Source organism: Cucurbita pepo, chromosome LG03 (genome assembly GCF_002806865.2).
Source record: "Cucurbita pepo subsp. pepo cultivar mu-cu-16 chromosome LG03, ASM280686v2, whole genome shotgun sequence".
In the NCBI taxonomy this organism is placed as follows: Eukaryota; Viridiplantae; Streptophyta; class Magnoliopsida; order Cucurbitales; family Cucurbitaceae; genus Cucurbita; species Cucurbita pepo.
In genome coordinates, this window is record NC_036640.1 from 4,001,064 (window position 1) to 4,029,033 (window position 27,970).

The following is a 27,970-nucleotide window of genomic DNA, read 5'->3' on the forward strand; positions in this document are numbered from 1 at the left end:
GTAGAATTTTTTGAAAATCGAAACTTTGGGTTAGTTCACGGGTTGACATTTTTTGGTCGGGTCAACCCAACCAATCCGAAAATAGGGTTATAACCCAACCCAACCGATGCTGATGATACGTTGACAATCGAGGTTTCAATTTTCATCATACTAATGGATTAGAAAATTATAAGCACTTAAGGGTAATATTAGAGGTATACGTATGACCCGTAAACCCGACAAACCCAAACTACCTTCATGGTCGGGTTAGTTTTTTTTTCAATTTGGGTTGGGTATAATTTTTGGAAAATCGAAACTTTGGATTGGTTCACAAGTTGACATAGACCCGACCAGCTCGAAAATAGGGTTATAACCTAACCGAACATTACCTTACTTTTATTTAAGGCTAAGAATATTTGACATTTGTAACTGATACCAGTGATACCTCGTGATTTGTAAATATTTGATATTTGAGCTTTTACGAGATTTTAGTTATTAACGTAACATTAAAGAAAAAAAATAACCCGACAACTCAATCCAACCCAACTAGAAAATAGGAAATTGTGAACTCGGTTTTCGGGTTGGATTAGATTGTGAACTCTATTGGAGTTGCAGGGGTCACCAACTTAATCAACTCGGAATTTTGGTTCAACCCGTGTACACCGATATTGTAAATTTTAAAAGAACAAGTAGTCGGGTTTTATTTTTATTGTTTGCAATTTAGTCCCCCAAGAGTTTGTTTTTGCAATTTAGTCCCTCTAAAAGATGAAGTAAGAAGGATGAGAATAATGGGTTTGGTGTGTGGTGGAATATAAAATGGGCGCCGTTGCTATGCCATTGGCCCCGCGGCAATCTCTCTCTCCTTTCCTTTCTTCTTCCTTCATCTTCTCTGCTTCATCCTTTCTTCATCTTCTTCTTCATGAACGGCCATTGAAGGCCTCACATTCAATGCTCTCGCAGTCACACAAACCTCCATTTATTGCACCGATTTCGCTTTCCGTTTCTGTTTCCACCATGGCCCTTGGTTTTTGCTCCGCCGCCGCTTGATTCTTTCTTCCTCCGCCGTTTCCAATTTGTGTATAACCACTTCTGCCCTAGGTTGGATTTCTTCGTTCTCATTTGTTTTTGTTTGATGTAATGTAATTTCCTTGTAATTCCTCGTTTGAATCTCTTCTTGTTTTTGTTCCTGTTCATTAGCGAGGAGGATTGCGTTTGAATCAAGTGATGTCTGTGGTGTTAGCAAGAACAGGGCGACATCGTCAGCGATACGACGATCATTTTCGTCTCGTTTCAGGGTATTTCTCTTCCTCTCTTTTGTTATTTGCTATTTCGTCGCGTTCTTCTTTGTCTTGTTCCCTTTTGTTTCTACATGACTCATAGCATATAATTCCTTTTCTCCCATCTTTAATGATTATGAATAGTCTCATTTCGCTTATAAATTCCTCGGTTTAGAAACGACTATTTGATTTGGTTTTTGCTCAAATTACTGCGCTACTGATTTGCTTTTCGCTCATCTCAATCTTCAATTATTGTATCTTTCTGGTACAGAGATCAATACATATTATATATATATAGTTATTTTATTATATATCTCCATACTGGGTCTTCTTATTGACTTCGGTTACATGAACAACAAACGGGGTTTCGCTATCTATTTTGTCTCTTTTGTGGAAATTATTAACCACTGCACTCATCTGACATATCAGAGTTATCAACACCACTCTAACCTTTCGTTTGTGGTTGAGGACGAATTGTAGTGGGCGTTTCAGATATAGAATAAAAAAGGAACTATGTTGTTATCAGTGTGGAGTTTTGCCGGAACAAATTATGCTCCAAAAGTCCATGAGGGTGATTATGATATTGGAAAACATTTGGGTATCTTTCATTTTAATGGTTTATGAGCTTTGTTAAGTTCTAAAGATCTTGGTATGCCTGCATCGGAATTGAATTACGAAGTTTGGAAATGAGAAATTTATGAATTAGATCATTGGGGATGAGAGATGTATGTGTTCGAAGAAATTTTAGTAATATTCTGATATTATTTTGCTGTGGATGTAGGAAAAGATTACTCCAAAATTTTCCTTTTTTGTATATTAGAGTTATATGATGAGAAGATAACTGGATGAGTAGTAGCACGAGAAAGGAACACTTTCTAGATTGAAGAACAGGGGAATCAATTGTTGAATGATGTGAATGATGTGAATTCGGCGATATCTCCTTTTAGTATTGGATGCAGTTTTATTTAGCATAATTTTGTGGATGGTATTGTAACTTACATGGTTTTAACAATCGATACTTATTTGTTGCTTAATTGTTGGCACTTGCACAACAGATGCATTCCTTATAGACTGATAGAGGACAGTGATGAAGTTAATGAACAGTGCGACATCGAGAACAAGATTGAAGTTCTCATGGTTTCTTCCCCGAATCGTGATGACCTTGTGTTTCCTAAGGTTTATAATTTTGCACATTCTTGGTTGAAGGTGTTGGCATGAAATACCACTGTCCTAGATTTCAATGTTTCTCTTTGTTTTTCTTTGTAGGGGGGATGGGAGGATGATGAGACCATCCTGGAAGCAGCTTGTCGTGAAGCCGTGGAAGAAGCCGGAGTGAGAGGAAAACTTAATGTAAGTTTATATATAGCTTACTATTTGCATCAAGGATGTTGATTGTAGAATCTTTCGGATGCTCGTCAATGAGTTGCTGTAGGAAATGTTGGCATGTCATGGCCACAAGAGCAAGTCTAGGAATAGTTTATGTAACAGCTCAAGCCCACCACTAGCAGATATTATCCGCTTTGACCCGTTACATATCGTCGTCAGCCTCACAGTTTTAAAACGCGTATGCTAGGGAGAGGTTTCCACACCCTTGTGTGAAAGGCTTCGTATCCCTCTCCAACTTATGTGGGATCTCATAATCCACCCACTTTGGAGGCCAATGTCCTCGCTGGCACACCATTCGATGTCTGGCTTTGATACCATTTGTAACAACCCAAGTCTACTGCTAGCAGCTATTGCCTGTTTTGGCCCGTTATGTATCGCCGTCAGCCTAACGGTTTTAAAACCATATGCTAGAGAGAGGTTTCCACACCCTTATAAGAAATACTTCGTTTGCCTCTCCAACTGACGTGGGATCTCACATAAACAACTAGACATCCTAAGAAACTTATACTTAACTGGTCTGCAGAACTGCAAAAAGCATGAGATGGATGCTATTAGCACGTTATTGACTGACTTATTAGTAGCATACTTCATGCTTATTGTAACTTGATCTACCACTGCAAAGACAGTACTCTTTCTCCCACTTGGAAAATAAACTTGCGTTGTTTCATTCTTCAGGAGAATCCTCTCGGAGTTTGGGAGTTTAGAAGCAAAAGCAATCAGGACATTTGCAGCATGGAGGGAGCATGCAGAGGATACATGTTCGCTTTAGAAGTTACCGAAGAGCTCGAGTCATGGCCAGAGCAAGGAAACCGCCATAGGATATGGGTCAGTAGATAAACTACACAAATGCAGCACTCCTTGACTAGAGACTAGTTTTTTAACTCGCATGTGTTTGATTTGCAGCTCAATGTTAAAGAGGCATTCAGACTGTGCCGGTACGAATGGATGCGCATGGCACTCGAAGTGTTTCTCCGAGTACTAGCAGGGGACGAAAACGGCGAAACTAGGCAAGAGACAGCAGCAGAAGCAGAGACAAGCCCAGTAACAGTTCCAAATGTGGTTGATTGTGCATTGATATCATCCAACTGCTGTGGAAGGCCGTCTCCTTTCAGTCAGCAGCACAGCAGTAGAAGTCATCCAGCAGGCATAGGGGGCATCTCAAGGGGCTGCAGATTAGGCATTACATTAACCGAATGATGAAAAGATGTGCAGTGGATTGGTGTAATATGCAGAAGGAAGTGGTTCAACTTTGAGAAAGAACAAAGTATGAAGTGAAAGAGGAGGTAGGGTTCTTTTCTTTCCTTTTTTGCTTGTTTTTTTTGGGTTGTTTTTGTTGGATGCTGGATGTTTGTACGTAGAAGAAGGAAGCAACTGTAGTGGTTGCTTTGTTGTTGTAGCTGTGTTAATAAGATAGTGAATTTGATGGCTTACTGACCCATGCCGATGGCCTTTGGGCGGTGGTTGTAATGCTGCTGCCGCTGCTCTTAATGAACAACATGCTTTAACTGTTGTGTTTACTGTCCACTGCTTTAACAAATTTGGTTTAATTACATGTTTAGTCCTGCACGTCCATATTTCTGTATTCTATTTAGTCCTTATACTAGAATGGTCCTTTGATTTGAACGTCTAATACGTCTTCAACTTTTAATTTTATGTCTAATAAATTATTGAACTTTCAATTTCATGTCTCTCTTCTACGTTTTTTTTTTTTTTGAGAATTTAAGGAGTACAATTCTTGATGAGGAGTGCAATTTGAAATATATTACGAGTTTAATTGCAATAATTTCGTTTAAGGGGTTGATTTATCAAATTGAAAATTGAAGAGGACGATGGGAACGAATCCTACTGATGAGAAGTAGTTTTTTTTTTTTTTTTTCATTTTTTTTCTTTAAAAGAATTTAAATATGCATTCAAACTTTCAATTTTGTATCTAACAAGTTTTTAATTTTAATTTCACCCATTTATATACTTGGCTAAATATTTAAAAAATGAAAATCTTTTGGATATAATTTAAAGTTCATAAAATTGTTAAAAGAATAATTAGTAAATATAATTAGAGATGTCTATAAAGTGGGTCTTGCATATCTCCACCCCTTGTTTCGATCCCATTTTTTAAAAAAATTATTATTATTTTTTAAGGAAAATTTTCTAACATTTTATATATATAAACATAATTTTATTATAATAATAATAATAAACATAATTTTATAATAATAATAATAATATTCCATTCTAGAATAGTCTTCCAAAATTAATATATAAATATAAACTGAGGTGGAATGAAGTAGAAATTTGAGTGAGGTTAGAGTTAGGGAATAAAATCTTTGTCATTGGGAATATAATCTTCGTCATTGGCCATATTTAGAGGAGAAAATTTTTCATTCCCCACTCCGAGACCAGTGGATTAAACAAATATCTCTGGATACATCCCTAAAATGATCACAATCGGCTAGAGACCAGGTTTAAGATGCATACGGTCGAAATAGAATAACACCTCACTTCCTTTTCAATAGTCAATTGGCGAGATAAATCCAAAAACCGACCACCATTTCAAGAAGAGAATAATGGGTAGTAGGACCCACAAATCCTATCCAACCAATTTCAAGAATAATCTTATCAACACCCACAAGAGTGTCAAAGAGTGTCAAAGAGAAATAGTTTAGAATTTTGGTAAGAACATAAATTGCCAAAATATTCAAAAGAATTATATGTAATATTTGTGTTCTTAATGTTTTTATTACTTTTCAATATTATGTATTTTTAAATCATAACCCCTAAAACTAATACTTTAGTTTACTTTTAAAAAAAACCATTCAATTAATCTAAATTAATTAAAATATTGCACGTTTGAAAATAGATTGAACTTGATTATATTCGAGCCGTAACATTTTATTTTTTGTAGATTGATTTAAAATTTTCCTGTTTTCACTTTTATTTAGATCAAAAGGGATTAAAATGGATCAGTTGGAATTCTTCGAGCTAGAGACGAGCTTAAGACATGTTGAGAATGTATTGGCCCATCTCGTACTTGAGCTCCTTAGCCTTTGCCTAGATGGCTTAAGCGACCCTTTCATCCATAGTTTGGCTTCCCAGGTTGAGCCATGGGTATGGTCGGCTAGGTCAAGAAGCTAAGTAAGCTTAGGGTTTGGTTAGTTTTGGGCTCATCCAGAGTCTAGGTGTAGCGGTCCAAGTCCACCACTAACACATGTCGTCGACTTTTCCTCGAGGTTTTTAAAACACTATTTTAGGGAGAGATTTTCACACCCTTATAAAGAATGTTTCGTTCTCTCCCCTAATCCATATGAAATCTCACAATTCAACCCCTTCAGGGTCCAGCCTCTGGCTATACTAAAATTATTTTAACAAATTTATTTTTATTTTCAGAATTCAACCACAAATTCACATATTTTATCAAAAACAAATAAATTAATAGATGAAAATAATGTTTAAAAGCTTAATTTAAAAAAAAAAAATTAAAAAAACCTTAAATTTATCTATTTTAATTTTAATTAATAGATATTTATGTTAATTAAAATAAATTAATATTAATTAAAAGGTCGGCCACCGATGCAGCCCCGACACTGGTTGGTCACAGTGTACAGGAGCCAAACGCCAACCCAACCGCCTTCGACTGGCTAAACCCATTATTTTTATATTTCTTCATTTAAATAATTAAATAATAATAATAATAATATTATTATTATTATTTAATTTAAGCTGAGCTTACAGAATTTCGCGTGATTTCCTTCTCCGCCATCCCGACTCTCTCTCAAGCTTGGAGGTCCAATTCTCACACCCAGGCGGCTTCCGCCTTCCAATGGAGCAAGGATCTGGGTTCTCCACTTCTTCCACCCATTCTCAGGTTTTCTCCATTCATTTTCCTTCTTCTCTTCTCTTTTCTTCGATGTTATGCTTGTTTTCTGTAAATTTTCCACCATGATTCTGCTTCAGTTTCTTGTTCTTGTTTTGGTTCTGTATTTGTCGTACCTAATTTCTTATCGCGCGATTCTTGTTTGCTTTTTTACTAATCCTAATTACTGTTGTCTCGAAATTCTTCTTGCCTTCTTTATCTGTTCTATGATTGCCTCCGATTTTGTCGCGAATGTGCGTTTTTCAAATTCGTGAATTTGGTTGTAGGTTGCTGATTCTCTATTTTGAATTAGATAGGCATTCTTAGGCGATTCGTTTCGTACATTGTATTGCCATTGTTTTGGTAATTGTTAGATATGTAGATTTACGGCTCGTTGTTAATCCTTTCATGTATTTGTTCTTGGTTAAGTTGTTCGCGGGTTTTCTTTTCTCAGTCTCTAGATTCTTTTGGTGGTTCTTCTTGGCTCCTTCCTGTCATCAGCATTTTTGTTTTGTTTCGTTCATTACAATTATTCCAATTCTTTTACTGATTCTTATCCCTGCCATCATTGTCGTCGTCATCATTGTTTTTAGTGTCTTTCTGATAACGCGCTTAGGTCTTCCTTTTATTTAGTTTTGTTTAGATGATTATAGTATTCTTTAGGCTGGAGTTTAGCTTAGCTTGCTTGTATATTAGAATTTTGTTTGGAGTCTGAGCGCATAATTTAGTCGTTGCACGTTGATTATAAGTGTGAACTCAGAATTGACGTCCTGCTTTTCTCAACTTAGATAGTTAAGAGTAGGGAACAGGTTGAAAGTGTCAAATTCCTTCTTCCAATCTTGTGACCGAGCAGAATCAACTCAACCGTAGTTTTCGTTAGTGGATGATGATGATAAATTGCAACTTTATGATGCATTGGTAAATATTTCACCATCCTAATTGTGTACTCTTTTGGTTTAGTTTCGTTCGACTCACAAGGCGTATTTTCCTCGTCACAAACCGTGGCATGTTGTGGTGGAAGTGGACCTAACTCATAGATACAACATATCTGTTAAATGAACTGTTTCTTATAAATAGAATTTACTCCCAAAACATCGAGTTATCTTGTGAAAGGCCGAACCTGGCCAAAGGTGCTTTTTCCAGCACATCTTTGTTGTTCTTTCACTGGATATCAATCCTTTTGCTAGCGATAGTACAATGGGAACTCTTTTGGATCTTTGGTTTTTCCGTAAAGTTGATTAAATTTCCAGTTTTAACTTAAGCTTATGTCTTGCTTTTGCAGTTTTCGCGGGCATACCTTGCAAGGAATCTAATACTTGCATACCAAAGTTTTGGAGTAGTGTATGGAGATTTGAGCACTTCACCCCTCTACGTTTACTCAAGTATATTTGATGAGAAGTTGCGAAAATATCGAACTGAGGAAGTTGTATTTGGTGCATTCTCCTTGATCTTCTGGACTTGTACGCTGATACCATTATTGAAATATGTCTTCATTGTATTGAGCGCAGATGACAATGGCGAAGGTATGGGTTGGATTGCGGAACTTAGCTCATTCACTTATGTGGAATGTATTTAATTAAACATTTAAGGTTCTTTTTTGCTCCATCTGTTCTCTGGCTTCAGGAGGAATCTTTGCTCTTTACTCCCTGCTCTGCCGACATGCTAAGTTGAGCTTACTTCCTAACCAACAAGCAGCTGATGAGGAGCTCTCAGCTTACAAATATGGCCCATCTTCTCATGCAGTAGCCCCTTCTCAACTAAAAAGGTTTTTGGAAAGGCATAAAACACTTAGGACGATTTTACTTCTTGTCGTATTATTTGGTGCTTGCATGGTCATTGGTGATGGAGTGCTGACTCCTGCAATTTCAGGTTTGGTATTTACTATTTGTCGTAAGCGTAAGATTCATAAGGACCCCATAGGTGTTTGATTTTCTTTTCCTTATATTTAAGGATCCTGAATACCTAGACGTGTCTTCAAGTGTTCTGGCAATTTACTGATATCAATAGATTGTATCATGCATGTTCTCTAAATACACATGTTACTCCAACTTCTTTTAGAGCGTGAGCTACTTTTATTTTTTCTACATTAACAATTGATTTCACTCTGACTTAAACATCTGAACGGGTAAGGTATAAGAAGCCTGGACGTATATAACTCATTAATAATAATAAAAAGAAGACAACCTCAGGGCTGGGGAAGAGAGATCCCCTCCCGAAGAAGCTAATTACAAATGCTTTTTGAATTGTTAATGATCAACCATCTTAGATAATTACAAAAGAAGTCGCTGTTGCTATGACACCAAGAGGCAGTGAACTGTACACTGCAAAAAAACTTAAAAAGTAAGAACTTATCTTCAACCAGTCTCTGTTTTCTTTCTAACCAGCAGCCCCACACCAACGCCCTAACAGAAAAACCCTGAATGTAAGCTACGTTAAAAACACAAAATATGTTCTTTTGACTAACATCTGATAATAGATCATTATTAAGTAATAATTATCAGTCGTATAACAACTGCTGACTTTCCCAGCCTATCCTTTCCCATGAAGCAAAGATAAAAGATTTAATAGTGAAAAACTGTAACGGCCCGAGCCCACCGCCAGCAGATATTGTCCTCTTTGGGCTTTCCCTTTCGGGTTTCCCCGCAAGGTTTTTAAAACGCATCTACTAGGGAGAGATTTCCACACCCTTATAAAGAATGCTCGTTCTCCTCCCCAACCGATGTGGGATCTCACAATCCACCCCCTCCCCCTTCGGGGCCAGCGTCTTCGCTGGCACTCATTCCCTTCTCCAATCAATGTGGGACCCCCCAATCCACCCATTTTGGGGCCCATCGTCCTTGTTGGCACACTGCCTCGTGTCCACCCCCTTCGGGGCTCAGCCTCCTCGCTGGCATATTGCCCGGTGTCTGGCTTTGATACCATTTGTAACGGCCTAAGCCTACCGCTAGCAGATATTATCCTCTTTGGGATTTCCCTTTCAGGCTTCCTCTCAAGGTTTTTAAAACGCGTATGCTAGGGAGATGTTTTCACACCCTTATAAAGAATGCTTCGTTCTCCTACCCAATCGATGTGGGATCTCACAAAAACAATGCTCTTTAAAATTAATGTAAAGGAATTTCATGATGGTGGGTATGAATTTATGGTTATAGGTATATCACTGTGCTAAAATATTACCACCCTCCTTATGTCCTTGTTCAATTGTAGTAAACAAGTTATCAAATTGAAAGGAGAATAGTGGAAGCTATCTTTACATGCCATTTATTTTTATACTTTTACTACTTTCTTGGACCAAAGGATCCTCCTTGTGTCCCACACGAACAATATTCAATTATACATTCTTCACCATGATACTGGTGCCACCATTATGAATTCTGGAATGCTTACAATTTTGGTTTTCATGATCCTAAAACTGTTTTGGCTCATGTATGTTATGTCCTTTGTCTTGCAGTTCTATCCGCAATTTCGGGCTTACAATTTACTGAAGCAAAATTGACCAATGGTAATCTATTATCTTTGCATAGATGATGACTAACTGTGATGCTTAAGAGTAAGTCGTTGATCATAATATACTGTTCTGATTCTCATTTAAGATGATCTATACTGTAGGGGAACTCCTTTTGATAGCTTGTGCCATATTGGTTGGTCTGTTTGCTCTGCAGCATTGTGGCACCCATAAGGTTGCATTTATATTTGCTCCAATAGTTATCATCTGGTTGTTGTCGATTTTCTCCGTTGGTCTGTACAACGTAATTCATTGGAACCCAAGAATTATATGTGCAATTTCCCCGCATTATATTATCAAGTTCTTAAGAGTTACTGGTAAAGATGGTTGGCTTTCTCTCGGAGGGGTTCTTCTGGCCATAGCTGGTATGTGGAATTTGGAATTGTTATATGCATTTTGTTCTGTTTTCCCTAGCCTTATGGACCTTGTCCTTGTCAGTTAGTAGAAGTTAGAGAATTGAGTGCTATAGGAGCCTTATAAGGTTGTGATTTGTTTTACATAAGAACATAATATTAAGTATTATCCTTCTTTCAAGGTGATTAATGGGAATTCATGTGGTTTCTTTAGGCACTGAGGCGATGTTTGCAGATCTTGGTCATTTCACTGCTTTGTCGATAAGGGTGAGCTTTCTGACCATCTGAGTATTTTGCGGCAGAATAGACAGACATAAGAGTGGGGCAACCAAATTCCATTATGAGCGGAGAGGAACTTATATATTCCATATTCACCTTTTCGATTCCACTCATTGAATAAAAAATATGGTAGAGATAATTGAAACATCCATGATATTGAAGAAGCTCTTTGCAGGATTTTTGGAATACTATAGTGACAATTACTTGATCTTGTCTCAGTGGATTAAGCCAATGACTAATGGTCTCATTTAGCAACAACTAATGAATGTTTTAAATAACTAATACGGAGTCTTTGCTCTTGCAGCTTGCATTTGCATTTGTTATCTACCCTTGTTTGGTAGTACAATACATGGGTCAAGCTGCCTTTCTTTCTAAGAACCTTGATTTGTTTCCAAACAGTTTTTATGACTCGATACCTGGTTAGTTAACCAATCTTGCTTTCTCAACAGTGCTTTGGATTTCAAGTAGTCTGATCTTAATCATTGTCATTGCCGTTATTCGCTCTTGCAGAACCTGTATTTTGGCCTGTTTTTGTTATTGCCACCCTTGCGGCTATTGTGGGGAGCCAGGCTGTCATTACTGCTACTTTCTCTATTGTCAAACAATGCCATGCCCTTGGTTGCTTTCCAAGAGTGAAAGTTGTCCACACCTCTAAACACATATATGGGCAGGTCTACATCCCAGAAATAAATTGGATATTAATGGTCTTCACTCTTTCCGTTACAATAGGGTTTCAAGATACGAGACTGATTGGAAATGCTTATGGTAAGTGCTTAAACTCTCTCTCATGCACATAGCACACTTTCATCTGCATGCGTGCACATACACTGAAGCACATTAGTTTTTGGTGGAGGTTCAAAAAACAATTTTGGGTCACGTAAAAGTAACACAGTGCATATAAGTGGTTATAATTACCAAGTGCCTCCAAAGAAAGTTATAGGATCATTTGTTGAGTCTGTTAAGGATTTTGCTATTGAGAGTAGTATTTTTAAGCACAACACTTTTGAAATGTAACCAAACATCATGTAGTTCTGTAAAATGTTTTATTTGGTTAAAAACACTTTTGAGATATTGAAAGTCTATTTCTAACACATTACTAGTCTCTAAATTGCACGTTTATCTGCCACCTGAGATGAGTTTTTTGCATTCTCCTGACCTTGTACTCCACTTGTAGATTGAAAATAATAGGATCACTTATAAACTGTGTTAAGAATTGCTTTTAAGTACACTTTTCGAAATGTGTAGCCAACGCCATGTAAATTCTGTAAAAAAATTAATTAATTGAAAACACTTTTGGGGTATTAAAAATATGTTCCTAACACATTACAAGTCTCTAAATTGCACATTCTTTGCCACTGCGATGAGTTTGTGAACTACATAAAGGTCATTTCATTCTTGTTAACCTTGTACTCCTTTGCTATGTTTTTGTACTTAAAATGCTCACACTTCTTGTGGATTGGTCTTGTTCTAGCCACTCTAGTCGTATCCAATCGAAGTGTTCAGTGATAATGTTTTCAAAATTCATTAAACGAGTCGAGCATTCAACTTCCATTGGGCATGGCTATTGATATGCACTTCACTAAAGATCTCTTGCATTGAAAAGTGAGAGAATTCTGAACTTGAAAGTGATAATGGAAATGAAAATTCATATAGAGCTGCACCCACTGTACTTACTAACTTCTCATCCATCTCTCCCTTCATATATTCCCTGGATATTGGCAAACCAGTAGCTGGCTGCTATCTTTCTTGAACTAACTTGTAATCTTAAGTCGATAAACAGTTCATGTAGCTCAAGTCTTCATCCAACGGACTCAGATTCTCAAGAAACTCGGTCATTTCCTGCATGTGTAGATGTGTTTAATTTCTTTTCCACTGCCTATCATCTTCTTTCATAGGTTAAATGAAACGTGGGTTTATCATCTACTGCATTATTCTCTTCACCACTTCGCAATATAGATTGTAGGAACTTCACTCTTCATCTTTATCTTTGCTCTCCTTTGGTGCAAACAAAGTCCTCATTCTCTTTCGAATAAGGGACTTCGAAAGTTGTTTTGATTATAACGTTTGATGGAGAGGGTGACGAACTACGAGCTCTCAAGAGTGCTTATAGAACTTATGGAGTGGAGGAAAAATAAAAGTTGATAACCATAAACTTGTTTTGTCCGTTTTATCAGGGGGATGCAATTAGTTACTATAAACTTGCGTTTCTGAAACAATGTCAAGTCTGATTCAAATTGAGCTCTTTTAGTTGTCTCTAAAAACTTACCTTGGTTTCTTTTATGCATGAGAGGTATTTTAGTTTCTTCCTGCTTGCAATGTCTACGCCTTTCCTGTATATAACTTTGTTTTTTGTTCATGGTCCAGGACTTGCCTGTATGGCAGTTATGTTCACGACTACATTTCTTATGGCACTAGTCATTGTATTCGTTTGGCAAAAAAGTATCCTCCTGGCCGCACCTTTTCTCATCTTCTTCTGGTCTATTGAGGCAGTCTACTTATCTGCAGCAATCATAAAAGTCCCTGAAGGAGGGTGGGTCCCGCTTGTGCTGTCAGCCATTTTTATGATTGTTATGTTTGTCTGGCATTATGGCACTCGCAAGAAGTACTACTTTGATCTACACAATAAAGTTTCACTGAAGTGGTTGCTTGGACTAGGCCCTAGCCTGGGTATAGTTCGTGTCCCTGGGATTGGTCTCATATACTCAGAATTGGCAACAGGAGTTCCCGCAATATTTTCTCACTTTGTGACAAATCTCCCTGCGTTTCACAAAGTTTTAGTCTTTGTGTGTGTAAAATCTGTTCCCGTTCCATACGTCTCGCCCGAAGAACGTTTTCTCATCGGGAGAGTCTGTCCTAGACCGTATCGCATGTACCGGTGCATAGTGAGGTATGGCTACAAGGACATTCAGAAGGATGATGGAAACTTTGAGAATCAACTGATGCTAAACATTGCGGAATTTATTCAAATGGAAGCAGAGGAACCACAATTCTCAAGCTCTGAAAGTAGTACAGTTGATGGGAGGATGGCAGTAATAAGCACTCGGAGTATACAATCAAGCTTGAGCTTAATAGTATCGGGGCATGAAGAAGTTGGTACAAGCAACTCCATCTATAGTAGCAAATCTGCCACACTCCAAAGCTTACGATCTGTCTATGAGGATGAGAATCCAATACTAAGAAGGCGCCATGTGAGGTTTCAATTATCTCCCAGCCCTTCAATGGACCCCAGAGTTAGAGAAGAGTTGATGGACTTGATCCAAGCCAAAGACGCCGGTGTAGCATATATAATGGGACACTCATATGTGAAGGCCAGAAGATCTTCATCTTATTTGAAAAAGCTCGTGATAGATATCGGATACTCGTTCCTTCGAAAGAACTGCCGAGGACCGTCTGTTGCGCTCAATATCCCCCACATCAGTCTGATCGAAGTGGGGATGATATATTATGTTTAGTACTCTGAAGAACAATGTATTCTGATTGTTTCGAGTAGACGTCGTTGGTTAGATTCCCCGGTGATGGCATCTGCAGGCTCGCTCTTGGCAGAGGGTGAGGGAAGACCCAGCAGCATGATTCAGATCTGTGGTAGCATCTGAGATTGGCTGTAGATTGGACTCAATATTAGCTTTATGTGATAAGTTGATTAGGCTTTGGACATCCCTTTTCCAATTGAAAGGAGTGGATATATGATGTTATAGGGAAGGAGGGATCTTTCACTGAGACATTATGAGTTGTATTACAAATAGGAAAAGGCTTAAACCCAACATCTGGGTGGGTGCTCTCACTTGCAAACAGGAAAGGTTTGGATTTGCACACCCTTTTTACATCATCTTTGATCGATTTGTAGGTGAAAATATAAACCAAAACCATTCACAGTTGAATAAACGTTTCAGCAATGCCTTTATTTACTCTAGAAAGTGTTTTGTTGGCTGTAAACTACTTTCATGTTCAGAACATCTCATTGATACTTGAACCAGTAGAATAAATGGCTGAGTCTCTATGTGAGATTTCTTGTCGGTTGGAAAGGGAAATGAAGTTTTTTTTTATAAAGGTGTAAAAACCTCTCCTTAGTAGATATGTTTTAAAATTGTGAGGCTGGCGATGAGGACCAAAACGGACAATATCGGCTAGTGGTGGGCTTGAGGTTGTTACAAAGGGTATCAGAGCTAGACACCGAGAGGTGTGCCAGTGAGGTCACTAGGTCTAAAGGGGATGGATTTGTGAGATCCCATATCGGTGGAGAGGAGAACGAATCATAACTCTTGCCAGCGAGGACACTAGATTTAAAGGGGATGGAAACTCTTGCCAGCGAGGTCACTAGATTTAAAGGGGAAGCGAGGTCACTAGATTTAAAGGGGATGGAAACTCTTGCCAGCGAGGTCACTAGATTTAAAGGGGATGGAAACTCTTGCCAGTGAGGTCACTAGATTTAAAGGGGATGGAAACTCTTGCCAGCGAGGACACTAAATTTAAAGGGGATGGAAACTCTTGCCAGCGAGGATACTAGATCTAAAGGGGATGGATTTGTGAGATCCCACATCGTGGAGAGGAGAACGAAGCATTTTTTATAAGTATGAAACTCTCTTTCTAACATACGCATTTTAAAACTGTGAGGTTGACGGTGATACGTAACAAGTCAAAACGGACAATACTTATTAACGACTTGAATTGCTACACTTCATTCCACTTTATATAGCTCAACGAAAGAAAACATTAGAACTTCACTCATTATAATCTTATTCTAAAGTTTATATCACGATTAGATTCTTGACACTAATTGTTACACGTTTATAAGCTTTTAATAGCTCTCAATAAATAATTATGGAAATTATAGGCTAGACTAATATATTTTAAAATGTGTTCTATTAAGTTCGCAGGACATAGATTTAAAAGGTTAGAAATTTATGGACATAAAATAAAAACTTTAGAAATTTATTATACACTTTATGACCAAATAAACACAAATTCAAAATTTGGAACTATCTTTATAATTTAACCTAAATTTTGAATGAATTTTGGATGGTAAAGTTAGAAGGTTTGAAAAGGGGAAGATTTAAAAATTCAAATGTTGTAGAAGATAACACCCAATAGGTAGCTTCACCAATATAATCTAACACCCATTTTGTACCAACCACGAGTCGGCTTCGGCAGCAGTCCCAGAAGTCAAAAACAATCCCTCATGATTCAGAAGCCACCGGTGGATCACCCACCCCCATCTCTCCGCCTCATGCCTTTCTTCAACTTCCTGATTTATATATATATCTTACAGCCCCTGCAGCTCTGAATTCATTGCCACAGAGCTTAGTTCAAATTAGTTAAGAGAAGAAATCAATGGAAATGAAGCCTTGGACGGGAACCTTGACGGCATTGCTACTCGTACTGGCTTCCGCCATGGCGTTTCAAGGCCGTGCTCAAGACACTTCCTGCATGAATAGGTTAATTCCATGCCTAAATTACCTGAACGGAACTCGAGATCCGCCGCCGAGCTGCTGCAATCCTCTGAAATCGGTGATCGATTCCAATCCCGATTGCCTCTGCGCTTTAATTAGCAGAGACGGAAGCGATCGAGCGGAGCAAGCCGGCATCGATGTCAGCCAGGCTCAACTCTTGCCCGGCCGATGCGGCGAACATGTTAATCCGCTCTCTTGCCTCGCCGCCGCCAATAATGCTCGTAATTTCCTCTTCTTTCTTGCTTCAGATCCGGCGTTACTCTGTTTGAATTTTTTTCTTCTTGAATTCAAATCTGATTCGATTTCTGATTTGAAATTGCAGGCTCGCTCTCCATCTCTTCCACTCTGCAACTGATTTCGCTTACGAGTACCGCGTCGCTTCTCATGTCTGGAGTTCTTCACTTTTAGGGCTTTTGTATCCATTAATGCCCCTGTCTCCATTTTAGAGGCTTATATAATGTGACCTTTTGTTTTAATGGCAGAAAACGATCCTTATTCATAATAATAATTATGTTCACAACCAACTTAATCGTGTCCAGCTTCACCGAAGACTCTCCAAACACCTGTGTGACTTCACAATCCATCTTCTTTTAGGCCTACCGTTCTAGCTTACACTCTTTCCTTCATCCAGGACAGCCCCAAATCCATCCATTTGACACTCTTTCCTTCCTCTCAACGTGGGACCGCCCCAAATCCATCCATTTGGGCCCAGATGCACTGCTAGCAGATATTGTCCTTTTGTGCTTCTCCAGTCGGACTTCTCTCCTCCCATCGCCACGCGGCCCCAAATCTACCCTTTTGGGCCAAGATCCACCACGAGCAGATATTGTCATTTTGGACTTTCGGGTTTGGACTTCCCCTCAAGACTTTAAAAAGAGTTTACTGTCAGAGACTTTCCACATCCTTATAAATTGTGGTTTGTTCTCCTCCCAACCAATGTGTGACATCACAGTTGAGTTATCGGATTATTATTTTTTTAAATCATACTTATTCACAATAGCATTGATAGCTAAAATTTAAATATTTACAAGTTATAATATATCACTAATTATAAATATTAAATATTAATCTTTTGAAAAATAAGGCAGAGTTGGGTTGAGACTACTTTTCTATTGATTTAACACAAAAAAATGATAAACCAAAGTGAATTTAAACAAACCGCTAGAAAAAAATATAACCCAACTCAATTACGACCGAATAGAAATTAAATCAAAATTAATAATAAAGATTTAGCAATATATATATATATATAAATGATTTTCTCATATACATTTAATAAATTATAAAACATGGTTACAAAATAATTTTTTTTTAAAAAGTTACATTGGAGCTTTTTTNTTTTTTTTTTTTGTAAAATTTTATTTATTGAAATTAATGAGTTTATAAATATTTATTATTATTATTATTATTTAAAAAGATCAATGGATAAATTAACGGAAATTAAATCAGGGGTAAAAATTGCAATTAGGTTATGGTCTAATTTGACAAAATAAAAAAATTGAAGGACTAAATTGATATTACCACTAAGTTTAGGGGTAAATTCAAAAAATTGCATCTCTTATGCTGACTGACAAACTCTCTCTCTCTCTCCCTTGTCTGTCTCTCCCCGCCTCGCTTACCACCATTTCTGCGTCTTCCTCGAACCGTTTCTGCAGATTCCGCCTCTGTCCTCACGGCGGCGACGCTTGAAACAACCCACTGCCGATCATTCTCCACCATGTTTGTAAGCTTTCGGATCTGAATCGGACTCTAAATCTGAAACTGCCTTCTCTTTCTGCATTCTGAGAGAGAGAGAGAGAGAGAGAGAGACAACAATGGCTGCCATGATCTTCCATGTTTTCTCGTCGTCGGCGCTGCTCTCGCTTGGCCTCTACCACATCGTCTCCGTTACCCTCAATTTCCTCAAATCCCCGCAGTCCTACGCCGCCAGGCCCTACCATCCCTTCCCGCCTTCCTCCGCGCATCAGCTTCTTCTCCCCCATCATCAGCAACACCATCTCTACGGTCTCCGCTACCTGCAACTCTATCTCGCAATCCCATGCCTCGTTCTTGCCTTCGTCCATCAGGTCATCGTCGCCGCCGACCCTGATCCTCTCCTCAAGGGCAACACCCCCGTCCACCATTTCATTTCCCTTCAATTCGCCGCCGTCATCTTCCTCTTCCTCATCTTTACCCTCGCCCTTCTCCTCGCCGACTCCACCTCTCTTCTTCCCCTCCCTTCCGATCTCTTCTTTGCCCTAGCATCCGCCCTATTCTTCTTGCAATTCTCCGTCTCTTACTCAGCCGCCTCTGTTCAGACCTCTGATCTTCAAGCCAAATGCGATTCCGTCTCCGGTAAAATCTCCGCCCTAGCCTCCTTCCTCTGCCTGGTCCTTGCTTGCTTGCCTAGGCTCTTCGTGGCCGATGTGGGTTTGGGGGTTACCTTCTTACTCCGAGGCCTTTGGGTGCTTCAGACGGGGCTTTCGCTTTATGTCGAAGCCTTCATCCCTGAAGGATGTCACAGGTTGCTGGATGTGGTGAATGGCGTGGAGGGATCCACCAAGTGCGATTTGGAGGAATCCCGGCTCAGGGCCGTTGCCATTTTGGACCTGGCTTTTCTAATCCACGTTATGTTTGTTCTGCTTATTGTGATTGTCATTTATGCTGTCATTGCCAGGGCTGTTGGCGTGCGGCGAGGTGGGTCTTACGAAGCTTTACCGGCGGCTGCTGCTGGTGGGGAAAACAATCATATACAGATGAAAGCATTGACGGGTACCCAGGCTTAATCTCTTTATTTGGTTTGGTTGCCTTTATCCCTTCGTCTTTGTTCTTCAACTCTTGTTTTGGTTATTGCAATCAAAGATTTTGTGCATTTTGTTTCTTATCTGCCTCTCAGTTTCAATGGAGTTTTCTTTGTATAATCTCACCCCCTCCTCCCCTGCCGGAACCCTTTACGAGTTAGGTACTTTAGAGTAGCTAGGTGGGATATCTTGACCTGACTGGTTACAGTGCTGCAATTCCTCCTTGAAGTAATGTACCCAATATAATATGCTGCTTCATACTTGATTGAATCTAAGTGCAATTTTGCATCCGCACTTTATTGCTGTCTGAACTGTATGCTTGCTGCTGGGATATCATTGTTTTGTTCTGAATTTGATGCCTTTTGGGGTATCCCTTCACTTGAATGTGATACTAGAAACAGTGCATGTGCACTGGAAAAAGGGTGATATTTGAGAATTGAAAGATGATTTCCGAGAGGATGTTGGGCCCTGAAGGGGGTGGATTGTGAGATCCCACGTCGGTTGGGGAGGAGAACGAAACATTCTTTATAAGGGTGTGGAAATTCCTCCCTAGTAGACACGTTTTAAAAACTTTGAGGGGAAGCCCGAATGGGAATGCCCAAATAGGACAATATTTGCTAGCTGTGGGTTTGGGCTATTACAAATAGTATCAGAGCCAGGTTTGAAGGCGATGTGGGGTGGTCACCAGGCGGTGTGCCAGCGCGGATGCTGGGCCCTAGAGGGGTGGATTGGGAGGTCCTACATGATTAGAGAAGGGAACGAGTGCCAACGAGGACGTTGAGCTCGAAGAGGGGTGGATTGTGAGATCCTACATCGGTTGGAAAGGAGAATGAAACATTTTTTACAATGGTGTGGAAATCTCTCCCTTGCAGACACATTTTAAAAACCTTGAGGGGATTCCCGAAAGGGAAAGCCCAAGGAGGATAATATCTGCTCGTGGTGGGTTTGCATACACTGTTGTTGGGTTTGCTCTCATGTTCTCTAGTTGAACAACATTGATTGACTACTTGAACTTTGATACGTTTGGGTTCTCAGATTCAGATGTATGAAATGCTGAGGGAAGATGTTTGTTCTTTTTAGGTGCTTGATTCTGATGTCTTTACCTTGAAAGTCTGAGTATCGGTTGATGAATTTGTGCCCTTGGTGTACTCATCTTGAAACCCAAATTAGGTGGGGGTGGGGGGAGGCATTGCTTGAACAAAAGCAATTATTGTGTTGTGTTGGAACAACTATCAGGTTGGATCATCTTTTTATCTTACTAATGATAAGTTCAATCTCACATAATTGGCATTTTGTGTGAGATCTCTTATAAGGTTGTGGAAACCTCTCCCTAGCCTCTCCCTAGCATATGTGTTTTAAAATTGTAAAGTTAACGACGATACGTAATAAGCTAAAGTAGACAATATCTGCTAGCTGTGTGTTTGAGCTGTTACAAATGGTATTAGAGCTAAATACTGGGTTGTCTACTAGCGAGGACGTTGAGCCTGGGGGGATGGATTGTGAGATCCTACACTGGTTGGAGAGGGAAACGAAACATTTCTTATAAGGGTGTGAAAGCCTCTTCCTAACAGACGCATTTTAAAACTGTAAGATTGATAGTGATACGTAATGGGCTCAAGTGAACAATATTTGCTAGTGATGGGCTTAAGATGTTACCATTGATATTAGAGCTAGACATTGGGCAGTATGCCAGTGAGGACGTTGAGCCTCCAAGGAAAATGGATCGTGAGATCCTTCATCGGTTGGAGAGAGAAACGAAACATTCCTTATAAGGGTGTGGAAACGAAACCTCTCCCTAACATACGAGTTTTAAAATCGTGAGGCTGACGGCGATACGTAGCGGGCCAAAGAAAATAATATGTACTAGTGGTAGACTTGTGCTATTACCTTTTCTATTAGAGAATGAAACTCAACACTTATTTTCTCGTGGTACTTGAAATGGTTAATGCAGATGAGAAGATGTTATTGTTTTGGGTAGTGTTTTGTTCGTAGATTGATGTCTAAGCTACGAGTTTTTCTACTACAAATCAAATTAAACCAACTCGATTGAAAATCATGGTGAAAAAATAGTAAGTAAAACTACTCTGCCAGACATTTTTTGTATTGAAGTTAGATATGCGAATTTTTATATTGTTAACTAAACAAAAGTTTAAGGACTTTAGCGGTTAATTACTCAAAACAGATTATATTGAAAGGCCGTGGTGTGAAGTCTTTTGACCAAAAATTATTTTCTTCACCTAAACGTGATCAGCTGTAGCTGGATCGGATCTTCCCAACGTGTAATTTTTACCACAAATCACTTTCAGCTGCTATTCCTCAGAGTAACTATTAGTTTATCGTACTTGATACATAGCGTGTAACCCTTCCAATCAAAATCAATTTTGAAGGATAAAAATATACTTTTAAATAATTTTGATCGAACTCCTGAGACATATAAACATTCGAATAACTTAATGATTTAAATTAAACGAATAAAGAGATGGTTAGGATACAATGCTATACATGAAATTTTCAACTCAAAACATCTCTTTCTACGAGAATTAAAACGAAATTATTGGTTCCTATATCGCCGTATTTCCTGGTTCTTTTCTTTTAGTGCTTCGACCCAAATAGCTCAGTGGATAAGACGACTGAATTACAACTCACTCAAGAATGGGACGACAATGGTCTGCTGGCAAGTTCCTTGGTCGAAGAGCCCCTTTCGTTCGGAAGCTCTTTAGGTTTTTCAAGGATAGCGGGCTTAGTTAACGTACTAAGAACCATTGTGAAAGTTAAACGTGTGGGAGGGAAAGGAGGTGAGCCCTTTATCAGTTTAGTCCGGAGCTAACCCGACCCATCTTCACCGACAGATGACAGTTAAGTTCGGCGCGCGCGGCCATGGCTTTGTTCAGAAGCGTCATACACAGAATCATTCAGTATTGCTAATTGACCGCACAACTTCCCTTCTTCCCCTCCTTTTCACGTTTCTTCTTCCATTTTCATCACGCTTTCTTCCTCTCCGCCCCCCCACGACGGAGTTCGGCGGTTTCCTCTTCTCTGTGCACTCCGGATTCCCTTCGGAGAGAAGTTACTCCGTCCTTGACTTCCCACCTCCGGTATATTCCTTCTCAATGCCACATTTCCTGTCTTGGATTGGAACTTGATCTCGACTGCGCTCATCTCCACTGACGGATCTTCCCGCAGGTAAACCTTCGCCCCCAACTCTTAGTTCTTGCTTTTTCTTTAATCTCTGTTCATTTTGTTTTGGGTCAGGTTTACTTATTGTTCTTGGCTCCAATTTTTTTCTTTCCTTCTGTTTTGACTATTTGGATTTAGATCCATAGCTTTGGCTTGCGATCTTGATCGGAGCTTGACCCTTCTCATCCGTCGTTTTCCGCTTCTATCATCTTTTATGTTGCCTGTTTCTTTCCCCTCTCTTTGTCAACATTTTCAATTCTGCTTCATTTACATGCGAACATCGCCCAAATTACTCTCTCTAGGTCCGTTTTTGTTTCTGAATTTTCTGGGAATATTATGTTGCAGGGAGTATTATGTTCTGTAACTATTCCGTTCCATTTGGGAATCGATGTTCTGCTTTTTACTTAAACGAGTATTAAATGATGTTCGGAATTGAGCCATCTGCTCGAAATTTTAGGTTCTTCTAGTCCATTAACACGTACTCGAGATTCACCTTTTGAGCTTGTTCTTTGTTGCTTCGGAATTCACAACTCCTCGTGCTTAGTCTCTTGAGCAGTTGACAGTCTCACTTTTTGGTCATTTGATCATTTACTTCTGTGCTGCTTTCCAACGACAGGCTGGGACATTCAGCTGTGTGCTGATTCGCTTACACCTCTCTAACTTATGGGGGAATGGGTTATTGGAGCTGTCATCAACCTCTTTGGCAGCATTGCCATCAACTTTGGAACGAACCTTCTTAAATTAGGCCATAACGAGGTTCGCAGAGATCTTTTCTTTCTCGTTTACTCTCAGTCTACACTGTCTAGCTGAGTACTCTTCACCTACTTGCTATTGTAGTTAGTAGAAAGAATTTCTTATCACTTTTCTTGAGGATGCAATACAGACATGTTATAAGAGCCTTAGTGGCAGGTGTAAATGTGTCATGCATCATAAAATGTATATGACTTCCTTCCTTTTAGAAAAAAGTATTTCACTTTTCAAAGTTGTAAATTCGTTCCCCTAATTGGTTTGGTAAGTAATAGCCCATCAAACTTCTGAGTTGCATAACTAGTTGGACTCAATTATCTTCGTTCATCGATCACTTTTTATCAGAAGTGTGTTCCAGATAATAGCCAAGTCTTCTTTTTGACATTCGTCGTTTCATGCTGCAACGTTGTTATATGTACTGTGGTTATGAAGAAATTTACTCTTGCAGAGAGAGAAGCATTCTATGCTAGAAAATAATGGTTCTAATGGAAAGACTCCAATGAAGCCCATTATATACTTCCAGACTTGGAGAATTGGTAATTTTCTGGTGTTAAATTCCTTATAGGCATTTACTTGTTATACTTTTTTTTTGGGAGAAGACTACATTTGAAACATAATGCCTTAATTATAACTTACAAGCTTTCATGTACAGGTCTTACATTTTTCATTATTGGAAATTGCCTTAATTTTATTTCCTTCGGATATGCTGCCCAGGTTGGTAGAAAGTTACTTTATCCCATTTCACAATATGAACATATTCCTATTATAAGAACACCCCTTCCCTGTGAATTTTTAGTCTTTGCAATGTTTACTAGATGTTCTGCGTCTCCATTGATCATGGATTGTTATATTTCCTGTTCTACTCTTTTCTAATTTTACTTCCCTTCCCCCTTCTTTCCCACCCCTACCCTGCAGTCTCTTCTTGCGGCACTTGGATCTGTTCAATTTGTGTCCAATATTGCTTTTGCATACTTCGTCCTCCACGAGATGGTTACTGTTAAGTATGTATATATCTGTAGTCATTCGTCTTTGGAACCACGAAGGCTCACATACATGTTTTCATCATCATTGTTTCTAATTTTAATGGTCAATGACTATTGCTTTTTTTGCAGGGTAATGGTTGCCACTGCTTTTATTGTTCTGGGAAACAGTTTTCTAGTTGCTTTTGGCAACCATCAGTCCCCTGGTAGATGCCATGCTTTTGATTTATTCATTTTTCAAGTTCCAGTGGCTTTTCCTTCTATATGAAATGTCAAGAATGTCTATTTGAGTTTATAATGAAGCTTCTATGATAAGGGGGATGGGAAATGATCATCTAAAAATATCTCAGAATACCAACTAATAAGATTTTTTTTTTTTTTTTTTAAAATACTGATAGACCATTGTTCGAACTTGGCCTTTATCATCTAGTATACTTAGAAGATGATGACTCTAGTCCCCATATTTTGCTCGGAACTTAACAACAAATTATAGGATCAGCTACCCGATATAACGAAACTTGCACTATGATGATGGTCCACTTTTGTTCTGCACTCCGTCTGGAAAAACAATAATTATGATTGCTTTAGCATACAATGTTGGTTACAATTTCTGCTTACCATAATTTCTTCTGCTGTCGATGCCTTCTACTTTTCATGTTTTATGAATAAAATGATGAAATATTTTATCTTTTGACTGAATGAGTCGAGTTTGATAGGTATTCCCACATTTTCTTTTGTTCAATGCCATCAATGCATTAAAAATACCAAAATATACATACTACTAAGATGCACTTGTTGCATATTTCTCTAAGCAACAATTCCTTTGACTTGATGTGAACCTAGTCTTTTGAGTGCATTTTCCGTGTCATTGTACTGTGTGGTTTAGATCCTGATTCTATGGGGTGAAATTCAAGTGCCACAAAATTTAGTTGTACGGTGGTTTAACATAGAGAACTGGATGTTGCCCGTAACATTTTGTTTCACATTTAAGCCTAGAATCATTAACCAATATGTGTAGATTACTAACCAAATAGGCATTCTTTCTGACCACTAAGGTTGGAAAAATGAAGGGGAAAAAAGCTCAAGAGCAGGGTGGTAGTGCAGAAAACATTGTAATGGATTATTTGATTTAATCTGCTTTTAAGTAATGAATGTTCATTTTTGGTTCTCTTTACAGTGTACACTCCAGAGCAGCTGGTGGAGAAATATGGAAATATCACTTTCCTTCTATACTGCGTAATTTTGATCTTGGTTGTTGCTTTACATCACTCAATCTATAGGTTAGAATTAAAATGGATTCTTTCCTTCGTACTTTCTATGAGGCTTTGTGTTGATAATAGTATTCCCCATGGAACGAACATGCAGAAGGGGAGAACTGTTACTTTCTGTTTCTGGTCAAGATCTCAGACCGTATTGGCATATGCTACTGCCATTTTCTTATGCTATAGTTTCAGGTGCAATAGGCTCTTGCTCAGTCTTGTTTGCAAAATCTCTGTAAGTTCACCGACAGTTTTGTCCTTTTTTCCTGTATGTGCTGAACCCACTTATATTTCTTTTTTGCTTTCTCCTTTTGATACCAAGTTATCTGTTTTAGGTCAATACTGCTCAGATTGGCCATGTCTAGTGATTATCAGCTGCATAGCTGGTTTACATATTCCTTACTGCTTTTATTTCTCAGTACTGCTGGATTTTGGGTAAGGTTCTATTGGACTCTACTTTTCTCCTTTATTGCTTTCACATTATTAATTATTATTTCTAGTGATGCAAATGAACATCATTTCCTTAACTCTATGTCCATTATGGATTTTTTTTTATCTATTTCCACAGATGGCCAGGTTAAACGAAGGACTTTCCCTGTTTGATGCAATCCTTATTGTTCCCATGTTTCAGATAGCTTGGACTTTCTTCTCCATATGCACAGGTTTTATATACTTTAAAGAATTCCAGGTTTTCTCTCTTTCCTCTCTCTCTACNGGGGGGGGGGGGGGGGGGGGGGGGGGGGGGGGGTGTTCTTGAGCCTATTACATGAAGAGAACCACATGAATGACACTGGTTATGACCTACTGAATCTATTAAATAGTATGCTTATTCTTAGAAAAATGGTTTGCATTGCGTGGGATCAAACCTATATCATTTGTCTTATATCGTAAATGCAAGATTTCTATAGTATTTTGTGGGGTGAGACGAGATCTCTGTTTATCAGCTTCTTAACACCTAAAGAATGAGATTCATACTTCTTGTATGGCTCAACAAGTAACCAAGTTATGTTTATTTTTGCTTGACACAATAAATGACATGGACCATGCATTGGAAAATAGGTCCTGTTTTACTGTCTGTACAAAGCGGTAAAACAAGTGATAACTGTCTAACCATGCACTTTTTTTTACATTTGATTTCAAGGTCATGTTGCATCTTGCCTTTTGATACTCTCCATGCCTCAGCCCTCAAGTATGAATTCAATTTAGGTAGTAAGCTTACCTTTGTACTATCTTCTAAACAGGTGCTTGATGCTTTGAGAACGACGATGTTCATACTGGGAATGATGTCTGTTTTCATAGGCATTTCTTTGCTAGCACCTGATGAGCCGAGAGGTATTTTAATTTAGGTTCGAAGTAATTTTGGGTTTATATTGCAAATCTGAGTGCTTGATTGGAACTTTAATTTCAGATGGTGAATTCAAAGATAATTCACCTTTGCTATCCGAGACGTCCACTAGCTTCTCATCAGAAGAAGAGAGGTACATCAATTATTTTGTGTGTTTATGACATTAGTTTTTCAGAGATTTTGAGTTCAAAACCACTTCCTTCGGGTTGTAATAAAGATAGCTGGTATTGTACCCTCTTTTTCTGGGGGGAATGTGAGTCCTAAATTGGAATTTCTCTGCAGCGAGCAGACAGAACTATTAAAAAGGTTTCTTCGTAGGGTTTAGTTTATAGAGCACGTAAAGTATTGGACAATGAAAAATCTTTGATGGATGAAGTGCTAACTTTCTGCATTTTATCTGCAATTCCTTACCCATTTCTGTTGCATATGTTTCGTTTACAGACTAATTGTGTCATCCCAAGAATTAGAGACTAAGGACGCAAGATCATTTTCACAAGGATTCTTGTTAAAGATTACAGATGTAGTAGCCAAGGGGAAGGTATGGAGTCAACATTGGTGATTTGGAAAGCTTACTTGCTCGATGGTCAACATGTTCGAACAGTTTAACTATATGCTGTCTTATTCATTTTGCAGGCTGCTTTAGCACTTTCTCTGGGTTTTGGAGAAGATTCACTCAATGCATCTGCAGTACTGGTGATGCCTATGGTGTCATCAAGGATGACCGGCTTTAGAGGAACAGGGTTGGAGCGCTCAAAACTTTTCTCCATGAGGAAGTCTGACTGGAGTAAGATCTCGTTGGATGAAGATGCGAAGGTGCTCGACACAAGCATAGGTTTCTCCCAAAACCTTTGAGTAGGAGTAGTAAAAAGGGAAAATTTGGGTTGGAGTATTAAATCAATGCCTTTTCTTTATAGGTACAGTAGTTAGGAGTTAGGAGTTATAATTCAATATACCAGTTACCAAGCATGTTCTTATATAGAATTATAAAAGACAATATTGTATATTATGATGAACAGTATTTTCTCATAAAGCAAGATATTATTTTTCCCCTTCAGAGACGATTTTTAGACTCCCCTACCAAACTACTGTTTGGAAGAGCAATCCAAGTGTCGTAATGATGCCTTTCCTAACTTCTCAGAACCATGCCTTCTCTTTTAGAGGTCAAGATATATCAATACTGAAAGATAAAATAAATTGAAACCTTGGATACTTGGAGTAAGAAGAATCTATAAGGATAGCATCTAAAACTTTTAGTAATAATGTGATAGAGGCGGCATATGTAACAGAGTTTAGTTGGTTGTTTATGAATTGAACTTCTGCCAAGGTTCTTTAGGAGAGAAACTAGTTTGAAGAGCCCATCCTGAACTCAATTCTTCGTTCTGTCGAAAACAGAAGGAAATAATAATGAGGAAATAGGAGTTGTTGAAATGCTTGCACATCAAACCCGCGTCTCTTGCGCTGAAGTCTTCGTGATTTAAAGGACTAACGTGGTATAGAATCGTGATATGTGACCCATGCCCCCAACCCACGTACACAAATCGTCCCCAATAATGCTGTATAAAATATACATAGATAGAGAGATTACAGCTAATTGAAGCAGTGGCCTTTT

General features: G+C 38.7%; 5 protein-coding genes across 6 annotated transcripts; all 5 read left to right on the forward strand.

The window, feature by feature from the left end:
• Positions 1-798: 798 nt before the first annotated feature.
• On the forward strand, positions 799-4,192 carry LOC111791878 (nudix hydrolase 13, mitochondrial-like). Its single transcript, XM_023673379.1, has 6 exons — positions 799-1,077; positions 1,177-1,274; positions 2,312-2,432; positions 2,523-2,606; positions 3,318-3,467; positions 3,546-4,192. Exons 2-6 carry the CDS (start codon positions 1,204-1,206, stop codon positions 3,837-3,839), a joined length of 720 nt encoding a protein of 239 aa, XP_023529147.1. The 5' UTR covers positions 799-1,077; positions 1,177-1,203; the 3' UTR covers positions 3,840-4,192.
• Positions 4,193-6,374: 2,182 nt separating this feature from the next.
• LOC111790541 (potassium transporter 4-like) lies at positions 6,375-14,639 on the forward strand. Its single transcript, XM_023671478.1, has 9 exons — positions 6,375-6,504; positions 7,775-8,015; positions 8,116-8,361; positions 9,941-9,991; positions 10,099-10,359; positions 10,562-10,614; positions 10,931-11,045; positions 11,137-11,391; positions 12,991-14,639. The coding sequence occupies exons 1-9, from the start codon at positions 6,460-6,462 to the stop codon at positions 14,076-14,078; spliced, it is 2,355 nt and encodes a 784-aa protein (XP_023527246.1). The 5' UTR covers positions 6,375-6,459; the 3' UTR covers positions 14,079-14,639.
• A 941-nt stretch (positions 14,640-15,580) lies between these two features.
• LOC111791238 (lipid transfer-like protein VAS) lies at positions 15,581-16,554 on the forward strand. The gene is made up of 2 exons (XM_023672501.1): positions 15,581-16,294; positions 16,396-16,554. The coding sequence occupies exons 1-2, from the start codon at positions 15,955-15,957 to the stop codon at positions 16,479-16,481; spliced, it is 426 nt and encodes a 141-aa protein (XP_023528269.1). The 5' UTR covers positions 15,581-15,954; the 3' UTR covers positions 16,482-16,554.
• A 1,077-nt stretch (positions 16,555-17,631) lies between these two features.
• LOC111791639 lies at positions 17,632-20,132 on the forward strand. Its single transcript, XM_023673046.1, has 2 exons — positions 17,632-18,824; positions 19,934-20,132. The coding sequence occupies exons 1-2, from the start codon at positions 17,888-17,890 to the stop codon at positions 19,939-19,941; spliced, it is 945 nt and encodes a 314-aa protein (XP_023528814.1). The 5' UTR covers positions 17,632-17,887; the 3' UTR covers positions 19,942-20,132.
• A 1,525-nt stretch (positions 20,133-21,657) lies between these two features.
• On the forward strand, positions 21,658-27,415 carry LOC111791662 (probable magnesium transporter NIPA8). 2 transcript variants are annotated; one of them, XM_023673096.1, is made up of 14 exons: positions 21,658-22,036; positions 22,647-22,786; positions 23,226-23,313; positions 23,430-23,491; positions 23,693-23,778; positions 23,890-23,963; positions 24,935-25,037; positions 25,123-25,251; positions 25,352-25,451; positions 25,585-25,704; positions 26,258-26,348; positions 26,425-26,494; positions 26,803-26,899; positions 26,995-27,415. In XM_023673096.1, the coding sequence occupies exons 2-14, from the start codon at positions 22,694-22,696 to the stop codon at positions 27,211-27,213; spliced, it is 1,332 nt and encodes a 443-aa protein (XP_023528864.1). In that variant the 5' UTR covers positions 21,658-22,036; positions 22,647-22,693; the 3' UTR covers positions 27,214-27,415. The 2 variants fall into 2 exon arrangements, with proteins under 2 accessions (XP_023528864.1, XP_023528865.1); XM_023673097.1 differs by lacking the exon at positions 22,647-22,786.
• Positions 27,416-27,970: the final 555 nt, after the last annotated feature.

Coding starts and splice junctions, on each gene's coding strand:
- LOC111791662 (XM_023673096.1), top strand. CDS start 22,694: ATGGGGGAATGGGTTATTGGAGCTGTCATCAACCTCTTTGGCAGCATT. Junction 25,252..25,351: donor GTCTTGTTTGCAAAATCTCT/GTAAGTTCACCG, acceptor TATCTGTTTTAG/GTCAATACTGCTCAGATTGG. Junction 25,452..25,584: donor TCAGTACTGCTGGATTTTGG/GTAAGGTTCTAT, acceptor CTATTTCCACAG/ATGGCCAGGTTAAACGAAGG.
- LOC111791238 (XM_023672501.1), top strand. CDS start 15,955: ATGGAAATGAAGCCTTGGACGGGAACCTTGACGGCATTGCTACTCGTA. Junction 16,295..16,395: donor CGCCGCCGCCAATAATGCTC/GTAATTTCCTCT, acceptor TTGAAATTGCAG/GCTCGCTCTCCATCTCTTCC.
- LOC111791639 (XM_023673046.1), top strand. CDS start 17,888: ATGGCTGCCATGATCTTCCATGTTTTCTCGTCGTCGGCGCTGCTCTCG.
- LOC111790541 (XM_023671478.1), top strand. CDS start 6,460: ATGGAGCAAGGATCTGGGTTCTCCACTTCTTCCACCCATTCTCAG. Junction 10,360..10,561: donor GGTTCTTCTGGCCATAGCTG/GTATGTGGAATT, acceptor TGGTTTCTTTAG/GCACTGAGGCGATGTTTGCA. Junction 11,392..12,990: donor ACTGATTGGAAATGCTTATG/GTAAGTGCTTAA, acceptor TTCATGGTCCAG/GACTTGCCTGTATGGCAGTT.
- LOC111791878 (XM_023673379.1), top strand. CDS start 1,204: ATGTCTGTGGTGTTAGCAAGAACAGGGCGACATCGTCAGCGATACGAC. Junction 1,275..2,311: donor CATTTTCGTCTCGTTTCAGG/GTATTTCTCTTC, acceptor CTTGCACAACAG/ATGCATTCCTTATAGACTGA. Junction 2,433..2,522: donor ATGACCTTGTGTTTCCTAAG/GTTTATAATTTT, acceptor TTTTCTTTGTAG/GGGGGATGGGAGGATGATGA.